At 29.4% G+C, this 10,604-nt stretch overlaps 1 protein-coding gene across 5 annotated transcripts; it reads left to right on the forward strand.

Moving 5' to 3' along the window:
• Positions 1–749: 749 nt before the first annotated feature.
• Positions 750–9,348, forward strand: LOC106475714 (ras-related protein Rab-9B-like). 5 transcript variants are annotated; one of them, XM_013936423.2, is made up of 2 exons: positions 750–811; positions 5,406–9,348. In XM_013936423.2, exon 2 carries the CDS (start codon positions 5,474–5,476, stop codon positions 6,122–6,124), a length of 651 nt encoding a protein of 216 aa, XP_013791877.1. In that variant the 5' UTR covers positions 750–811; positions 5,406–5,473; the 3' UTR covers positions 6,125–9,348. The 5 variants fall into 5 exon arrangements, with proteins under 5 accessions (XP_013791877.1, XP_013791945.1, XP_013792087.1 ...); XM_013936491.2 differs by having other exon boundaries at positions 781–811; positions 5,409–9,348; XM_013936633.2 differs by having other exon boundaries at positions 783–806; positions 5,409–9,348.
• The last annotated feature ends 1,256 nt before the right edge of the window (positions 9,349–10,604 follow it).

The following is a 10,604-nucleotide window of genomic DNA, read 5'->3' on the forward strand; positions in this document are numbered from 1 at the left end:
TTCTTTCTTTCGCCTTATGCTACTATAACCTGCTGGTTGCTGTTGTTTTTTTTGTTTGTTCTTTCTTTCGCCTTATGCTACTATAAACTGCTGGTTGCTGTTGTTTTTGTTTGTTTGTTCTTTCTTTCGCCTTATGCTACTATAAACTGCTGGTTGCTGTTGTTTTTGTTTGTTTGTTCTTTCTTTCGCCTTATGCTACTATAAATGTTCCAACTAAATGAATTTGTGTATTTAATACTATCGATTAATTAATACAGTCGCTGAAGATGGAATGTGAATATTTCGAAACGTCCGACGAATAAACGTACATTACCGAAAATAAAGTGTCGAATGTTTGCTATTACTGTCGTTCTACTGATATATTAAGCATCATGATTTTCGTTTGCAAAATTTCATTTTATCAAAGAGGGAATTAAAAGAAGTGAGCGAAAACAATTCTTTTAAAAACAAATAAGATTAGTAACTTATAATTCCTTCACCTTTTTGTCGCAAAAATTAGGTAACTTGTAATTAAAAGTTTTAAGTGTTCTCATAAAAACAGCAGTAGTATCTAAACAAGATTGAGATCTTAATAATACTAGAAATAAACGACCTTATAACACCAAAATGATGTTTTTATTTAATTAAACACTCAACGTTTCACTTTACAGCTTTTTCAGGAGCGTTCACTGAAACACAAACAAAGGTTGTTTATTTCGAGTATTAGTGTCTTCTATACACTAATATGCACTACAGAAGTTAAACATTGAGAACTTGTGATGGCGTTGCTGTGGTAGGGAGGGTCTATAACGTGATGTTGTAACAATGTAAGGTAAAATTTGAACGAACTGCTTATACTTTAGAATAATAAACGACTTAAATTTATGAATATAGTGAAAATTGTTTTTGTATAAGTTACTTGATAAGTTTGTTGTAACTTGGAGAAGGGAGAAGAATAAAGAGGTTCTGGCTTTTTATTATGAAGTTATTTAGATTTAGGGCGTAATACTAATAACCTTAGGTCCCCCTATGTCACTGACACTGTGACAGTGACATTGACAATGCGTTTGTGTGAAGGTGTAACATGGATTTAAATTTTTTAGTTTTTAATTTCAAGTTTTTTATCACGGATTCCAACGTTGGTAATACCATTCTTCTATTTGAATTTACTGGGAGAAGAAAATATATTTATTTCACTGATAATGATATTTTAATAATGGTACAAAAAATCATTAGTCCAACTTTGTTTTGTTAAGTAATCAATAAATTATAAATATCTGCTTAAGTTAAGTCACATTAATTAGAGTTTCAGGGTTTGTGCCTAGGATTTCATTTTTAATCATTATCTAAATAAGTCATAACCTTGTGACTTGTAGTTGTATTACAACTGAGTACAAGTTACAACTTACAAGTACATGATATGGCACATTATCTTGTTAAAGTTATGTGGCAGAATATGAAAAAATTAATGCAACACACTAAAAACATTCACATACAAACTTTTGCACATTACAAGAGAGGTATTTCCAATTAGCATATAAAAAAGATTTTATATTTTCAATTACAAAAATATTGTTGTTACTGAAAATCTCCAATCTTTTTTTTCTTGTATAGTAGTGGGAAGTGTTGTTTTATAAATATTATTAAAGTCATTGATGAAATTATCTGCTGCAGGCATGTTGTTAGGGAATGCTTTATATTACACAGTTAATGGAATTGTTGGATCTTTTCCATTTGGTATCCACCAACATTTCAACTTAGTCTTAGGAATGGCATACAGTATTGTGAGTATGTTGGTTATAATACCAAGTGACAAAAATATTAACTTAAATAAAATAGTAAACAATTATTCTCCACATTTCCTTCAAGCTCTATGACATAATTCTTTGATAATGTATACTTTCCATTACCATTTCTAATTTCATTTAAAAATTCATTAATAAAGTAATTTAGAGCTTTCCCTAATACTTGTATTTCTTTCATTCCTTAAATATAATCAGTCACATGCAAATATATATAATGAATATGAAGTATATAACAGTTTTAACTTTAATTTCATAGAGCTTGCAGTCCCATAGCTTTCAGCTACATTGGTCAAGAGCTTGGCATAAGGTACTACTGTAAATCAGCAACACCTAACCATATTTATATTTGAGTAAGGAAGCACATTATGCTAATGTAATAATAGGTAGGCAAACAACAATTGATAAGAATAAGGAAGAATTTTATTGATGGTGGAACATACTACATGTAGTTCATAATTATGTCATTTTAATTATTCATTGCAAAATATATAGTGTTGTAATCACCAATGGTTTCTTCTGCACGTAAATTATTGGGATGACAACTTAAAAGCTGAATGTGTCATAAATAACTTAAAAACTACTTGCAAAAAACAATTAGTATGAAGTTACTACTACTTGTGGGGCCTACACTTTTGTACATTTTAAACTTGTATGATACAGTATGTATGCACATACCAGTAATGTGCAGATTACATTGGAAGGGCAGGGTCCATTATAAACAAAATGGCACTTTTCAAGCATGGTAAAGCAACCCTTTTTTGGGAGGAGTTAGAGGAAATTATGGGCTGCTTGTGGTACATATATACATATATATATATATATATATTAAGAATCCATAAGAAGCAAACAAATACTCTTTTATTGCTATTCATTTGGTCTTATAAACACTGAACAGTGAATTTTGCATATTTACAATTATAGCATATTACAATTATTATTTTATTACTGTAAAGTGCTACAAGACCTTGTGTTCCATTTAATTTAAAGTTGAAATATTTTTTTCTTTCTTAATAACTTGCAGCAAGCAAGATGTGGAATCAGGTGTATCTTTGTTGACTGAGAAAGGGCAGGAAGATGGGTTTGAGCCCACCCAGCCACCTCCTGATATCATTGACTGTTTTGAATTTATCAATAAAGTGTGAAACTTAGTCTGTATTCTAAATCCATTCTCTCTGTAACCAATTTTAAATTACCAAGTCTCAAAAATTTATAACTGTATGCCAGGATTATATATTGCATATAAATAGAACACTAAACAAATGCAGTCAAACATCAAAGGTTAGAATGTTTTACTATTTAACCTGATATGTTTCTAACCTTATATCTAAAATATAGTTTTAATTTAAAAATTTTAAAGTTATGATCATTTGGTGACCTTGATGGAACTGGTATACTAAATATTGTCACTGATATCTACAGTATGGCAGTAACTTTTGACTGTTGTAAAAAGCACAAAAGTTGCTTACTGTACCTAGGTGATACAAAATGATATTTATCAGGATTTTGTAACAGTTCTAGTGTAGTTGCATGCTCCTTCTTTGAATAAATTTCATTAGATGATAAAACTTGTAATAGTTATTTTAATATTATAATCTACACTTAATTTAGAAAAGTTTTTGTATTTTAAATGTAAGTACATATTAAATTCATTTGAATTCTAAAAAAATGAAAAAAATAAAATCCCAAACACTTTGTATTATAGTAATTATACAAAATACTGGTGAAAATGTTTTATGCACACATGTAATGTTTTGTAAGTAAAACTTGTACAATTCAGAACATTTATGTGAGCAAACTATGGGTTACCTGACTAAGGTATGCCATTTTATTTATTTATTTTTCCTTTCATTAATAATATTGGTTCACTACTTACTATATCAAGTATAATTACGTTTGTTTTATTTTAATTATTAAACTTGTATTATAAAGATACATTTGCATTGTTAGCTTAGAATTTGTATTTAGGAATACCATAAATCTCCCAAGGTGACCAAACATCTTGAGATATTATTGAAAATATAGTTAACAGTGAGGGTACCCAGCAAGTGAAACAAGCATTCAAAATTTGATTAATATATATAAGAAAAGTATGTTTAATTAGCTATACTTATGGCCAGGTTCATTTTTAGTTTCAATCTTAAGTACATAGCTAGACTAGAAGAAAGGCAATTGTCTGGTAGCACCCATTGCCAACTTTTTTCTTTCTTGAAGTGCTGATTAGAGGGAAGGCAAATTGTCAGCATCTCTCTTTTTTTTTTCTTTTTCTTTGAACTGTTAACCAGGAGGGAGGCAATTGAGTGACAGCACCTGCCACAAACTTTTTGTTTTGCATACCATGATTTGAAGAACACTGCACTTATTAATTAATGAGACTGTCAATTAATCCATTTGCAGATACCACTAATTGCCAGCCCTGATGTTTATGAAAATCCAAAATAAGAGAAATTAGTACTTGAATTTTCCAATAAATAGTTGCAGTATTATTATGCTAAATGTAATAAAAGTTGTATTCTAAACATACTATGAGGCATTTCTAACACAATCTGCCTTTCACTAACTTCTGGCACTCAACAAAACATGTCAAATGGGGCAACAAGAAGTAGTAAATAAAGCTCATTACTCAATAACAGCCAAAAAATAAGCATGATAAGATTCAAGAAAGTTCAATTACAATAGAGAAAAGAAAGTGACAATATTACTTTCAATCATAAATTCTTTGGTGATTTAAAATACTTTGTTAAAGTAATACTGAATATATTATATACATGCACGAGCCTTTAAGCAACATAATGTGTGACACTGAAACATTCCCATTTTTTTAAGATAACAGTGTAATGAAATCCCACTCTTGAGTTTAAAATACTTTTATTCATACTGGTCCATTATAGATTTTCACCAAGGAAACTAAAAAGAATACATGGGTTTTAAGTTCACGTTGTTTATTCAGTTAAAATTAGTGAATCTTTAGTATTATTATTTTGATCATAATTTGCATTGAAATTTTATGTTGGTGTATTAATTTTTACATTAACTACACTTATTGATTTATCTTATTTTCAAGCTTGAATAGCATCAAAGGAAATTATCTGGAACTCCAGAGAGCATTTTATTTTATGCACAATATTTGTCAGAAGGTCATACATATCTCATGTAAAGGTTTAGATATGATTTTTATGTTGGTTTTAAGTTATCAAATCAAGGTATTATTTCCATGCAATGCTAAATTAATTTATAAGGAATAATGCTTTTGCAACAGTCTTTTGAAAAAAAAAACAACAGTAAATTATATTTGATTGTTATGTGAAACTTGACAGTGTCATTATGTTGTGTTAAGTTCAAGGTTATCTTTAATTTTAGTTGATATCCAGTGATGAACAACATGGCATGGCATTTGAACATACATTGTATATGTACATGTCTAAGTATTGTTTAAGCTCAGCTATCAGTTGAAATTAACATATAATAGTTTTGGAGTGATGTACAGTATTAATCCTTAAGTTTTGATTGTAATAATCACATTATTTTTATTATGGTTTAGTTGCCACAGAATGTTAATAATTTGATAAAGTTATAATCTTTGTTTGTTGAGTATTAAAATTATTGTAATTATTTTGAAACTAGCAGTCCACAACTAGTGTTGCCTGCAAAGGAGATGCAAAATTTAGTGGTTTTTTGAAGAAGCTGACAATATGGCAGATAGTAAGGAAACCAGGGGTGGGCGTGGATTGCAGAAATCACACCTTCTAAAGGTTGTACTTTTAGGTGATGGAGGAGTAGGGAAGAGTTGCTTAATGAACAGGTTTGTTAATAATCAGTTTGATTCAGAATCCTATCACACCATTGGTGTGGAATTTCTAAATAAAGATATCACAGTGAAAGGAGAAGTGTACACTTTACAGATTTGGGATACAGCAGGGCAGGAGAGGTTTCGTAGTCTTCGCACTCCATTTTACAGAGGTTCTGATATTTGCATACTAACGTATGGAGTAGATGATAGAAAAAGTTTTGAGAATTTGAATGTATGGAAGAAAGAATTTGTTTACTATGCAGATGTAAAAGATCCTACTACATTTCCATTTGTTGTTGTTGGAAACAAAGTGGACATTCCACCAAATGAACAGCAAATAACAACAGAAGAGGCTCAGTTGTGGTGTAACAAGAATGGCAATTACTCTTTTGTGGAAACAAGTGCAAAGGATGCAACGAATGTTGAAAAAGCATTCCACATGGCTGTTGGAAACTGGGTGAAGATGGAAGAATCAATGGAGAAACCTGACATGGGAAATACTCTTGATTTGAGGAAACATCAGAATAAGAAATCTTGTTGTGTAACACTATGACTTTAATGTCCTAAGTTCCAAAATTTATGTGATAAAGGTTAATGAGGATTATGTGAAGCGTTAGCATAATATCTTTGTAGAATGTGTGAGATTTATTTCTTGGGTGGATACAAGTATTTATTATCGGTACACCTCTGATTAAATTGTTGCTCTCATTATATATATTTTTGTATTTTGATCAAGAGTGCTATTACCTAAAAATGGCACAATTCTGAATTTTGTAGCAAATCTATTAAATTGTTGTGAAAACTATTCAATTTTAGCTTTAGAAAAATATTTTTTGTTGATAAAAAACATATTCACAAGTGATGCTTGTTGGCAATTCAATGAAGCCAATGTTAACATCAATGGTGAAAGTGATCATGACTTAACCATCCTTGCCCCTAAAGTATGAGTACAGGATGTTCGAAGTTATATAATGAAGAAATTGTTACAAAACACCTTAAATGATTTTGGTATTTTACTGCTTACGTAAAATGAAAAGTGTTCTTTGTTAAAGGTAATTGAGTTAACAACCATTATACAAGCCCTTTCCACTAGTCATACCCTTTTGTTCATATTTTGTACAGAAACTATAGGAAATCAGCTTCAGCTTGCACCAGTACTTCTAATAGTCATGAAAAAAGTCAATTTAAAAAAAAGTGTGATATGGCACTTAGTGAAATATAAAATGCAAGATTAAGAAAAATTTTAACTCTGAATCAAAACATCAATTTTAGCTTATTGCTTCCCATATCATAGGTAATCCCAAATCAGGTTGTTATTTCAAGTACCATTACAAATGTTTTGTTGACTAGTTAATTAGACACAAAAAAATTAGTGCAACCAAACATAAACTATTATAGATTCACTAATGTTCATTTGTAGTTGCTCAAAATATAGCTATTTAAATTCGTCTTATTTGATCATTGTATAGTTGTATATGAAACAATGATTGCTTACAAGAAAATGGACATTCAGTGAGAAGTACGATTTTAGGGACAGTCTGCTTGGAGAACTTAGATGAATAATGAAATTCTAATGTACTTGTGGATTACCATAAAGGCCCCTAATTCATGTTCTCCTTATAGATTTTTTATAAAAAGCAACATACTGTATTTAACCTGCTATCCTTCTAGAGTTAGAAAAAGTTTGATATTGAAATTTGATCTTTAAATTTAATATTTTAATTAAAATTGGTTTCTGTTTATAAAATAGTTAAAGCATATTGTTTCAAATAATTTATATCTAGGCCTACAAACCTGAATTAGGTGTGTTTGTGATAGGAATTGTTTTGGATAGGTAACTATTGTATGATAAGCTCACTAGGAAATCTGAAGTCAAGTTTTGGGAATTCTGGATTGACATTTTCTAAAAGGTAATTATATAATCTAAAAGAGTTTTTATTGTACTTTAATAAGAACTTAGTTTTATTATAAATATAATACATAATAATTTGGAGAAAGGTAAATACTATATTAGATGGGGAAAGTTTAGAGGGAAGTACATTTCAGTCGAAAGTTTCTTCTATTTACCAAGTTTACATATAGATATATGTTGTTCTCTAACACTGTTGTATAAAGACAGCTGAGGCTTAATGTTTGTCTAAAATACATCATGATGTATAAAATACATTTTTATCATTCAAAGTTGTAAGGGAAAACTGCATATCAATACCTGTTTCAAATAATATGTACTAATTGATGGATATTGTTCTTCAGAAATTGATAGTAGAACAATACTTAATATTTTCAGATATCCAGGTATGGCTCAAATTTCTTGAAGAGAAGTGAGCAAGCAGTAAATAAAATTATCTTTTAATGTAGCTCTTTTTGAAAAGCTTCTGACCAAATGCCTCTAAACATTATTACTGAATGTAGTCATATTGACTGTGTGCAGTTATCCAAAAAATAAGCACTTTGACCTTTTCTTTGATGATAATCACATTAAGTAAACTTAAGACTTATACATACCACTTTTGAACATACTAAAGTACTGTACATGTAAATATAGCTTTAGTCAATGACCATATTGCGTATTATTAAGAAGTATACTTTAAATAAAGTGCAAGAAAACTGCATTTTGTTCTTTATTAGAACTCTTTGAATAAGTAGGAAAGTTACAGCTTAACCAATTTTTTTTATGTAACAAATAAATGCAAACATCAACATGTTTAAGATGCATTCATTTTAACAACTGAAGGATTAAGTACATGTTATTGTTTGCTTATTATGGTACTATAAACTAGTTACAATACATAGTGTATTAAGTTAAATACAATAGTCTATTTTAATTGTTTTAATTCACAGGATTTTTACTTTCTAAATTGTTAAGTATTAATGTATAAAGAAATAAAACTAATTATTTAGCACATATTAATTTCATTGGAAGGTTACATACTAGGTTGATCCTAGCTTGCCAATCTTTGCACATTATCCCTAATGTGTGACTTCATTGTAAGATATAATACTAAATTCCTGAACAAGCACCAGTATCTTCTGTAGTTGATCCCAACTCGTTTACCTTTAGAAGTCCTTTAATAGAATTATTTCTTGATGGTTAGTCCACTTTTTTAGTGTGTCTCTGTAATAAATATCAATTTAATCACATTATTTTTCACACACTTATGCTTTCTATGCTTTTTGGACAAAAAACTGGTATGTCTTGAGAAGGTACTTTTTATTTTCACTACTACATATGTAGCTTTTGTGTAGTGTTTGGGTTTTGTATGGGAAATTGCAAACCTCACCCAGCACAGAATGGTTGTTATTTGATGCTAACCATAATAGGTTTGCAATATAAAGCAAATGTTATTTTCACAAGTTATGTTTTTTGTGTGTTTTTTATGATCTCTAACAAAAAGATTAATAGTCTATAATCACCTATTAACTCTTCAAAATATTTGTAGCTCACGACAATTTCTTAAACCATTGGAAACATATGATTTACAAAAGCAGTTAATTTGTTAACTTAAAATATTGCATTAAATGTATATTTTACACATATATGTGCCTCAGCTACAGTTCTGTAGAAATGCTACCTATTACAGCTTCCATAAAAAATAAGGAAATGCAAAAGTAAAGAAAAGCAGTGCACTTACTTTATAATATGGTTTTAGGTGAAGTGTGTTACTATTGAAAATGTTTTAGTATTTCTTTGAAATACAAATGCTGCTATGTACGTTAGTATTACCCTAATTACTTGAAAGTTCTTTGTATGAAATTTAAATGAATAAAAAATTGTACACAAAAAGGATGTTTTATATATTTCATTTCAAATTGATAAAGGGTACGTTTAATAAATTAGGTAAATATTATTTTCAACCAAATACATTGTACTGATGCTGAAATCAACGCTAAAATACTTTTTATTACGCTTGTTTCCAACCATCCATAAAGAACGATATTTTAAAAATATGTATATAATTTGAATACAATGAACTATATTAATTGTTCTAATTCACAAGATTTTTACTTTTTTAAATTAATAAGTATTAGATATGAAAAAAACAAGACAAAAGCACATGTCTGTGTTGATCAGATGTCTCGGTTAAATCTGTACAACTGCCTTGGAATAGCTTAGAATTGTATGTAAACTACTGGCTGAAATGTGTAATGAGTGGAGTTGTGGGATAAACTGCTAAGGTCTTTGCTTGGGTATATAAGTTGGATATACCCTTAGTTCTGGTTCCTGGTTTTTACTCCTCTGTATATCTTATTCTTGTGGACTTGGACTCTCATCCTCAAGCTTTGGTTTTCAATGCTAACTATCCAGACAATAGCCAGTTAGAATTAGAAACTGACTATCAACTTGGTGATATTACAAACACTTGGTTCCCTTGTGGGTCAGCAGTAAGTTTATGGACTTACAGTGCTAAAATCTAAGGTTTGATCCATTGCAGTGAACACAGCAGATAGCTGAATATGGCTTTGCTCTAAAACAAGTAAAGATTTTGTTTAATTTGTTTTCACTTGTATTCTTTTGTTTTCCTTTGCTGTCTTTGTGTTTTTTTTTCTTGCTGAACAATCCTAGACCTGCATTTGTGTGGAAAATTTTGACATTTTTATTTGGACATCAGTGACCATGAATACCACATGTGCAACATAGGTCTTTATTGGTATTTTTATTCTATAAGCTTCCTGTGGTTATACTATGTACTTGTAATGGGAATGTGGGGTTTGGTTAAATAATAAATTAAAATAGGTAGTATATTTTTTACTGACTTCTAAAAACCATGGTTATATTAAGTATATTTTAATTTCAATATTGAATAACCAATTTTCTTATAAAAAAATATACTAGCTTAAGTCACTGTTTTAAGTACCAAAATTATTCCTAAAGAGGTAACTTTAGTAAATGGAAATATTTACAATGTTTCTACTTCATTCATAATATATAAAAATCAGTTTCAAGGTTTTGTTTTTTGATGGATTTTGTTAACTCAGAATTGGAAAAAGCAATAAAATTGAGTTTAAATTAAAAAGCAAGGTGAGGAAAACTT

The sequence above is a fragment of the Limulus polyphemus genome, unplaced genomic scaffold (assembly GCF_000517525.1).
Source record: "Limulus polyphemus unplaced genomic scaffold, Limulus_polyphemus-2.1.2 Scaffold6, whole genome shotgun sequence".
In the NCBI taxonomy this organism is placed as follows: Eukaryota; Metazoa; Arthropoda; class Merostomata; order Xiphosura; family Limulidae; genus Limulus; species Limulus polyphemus.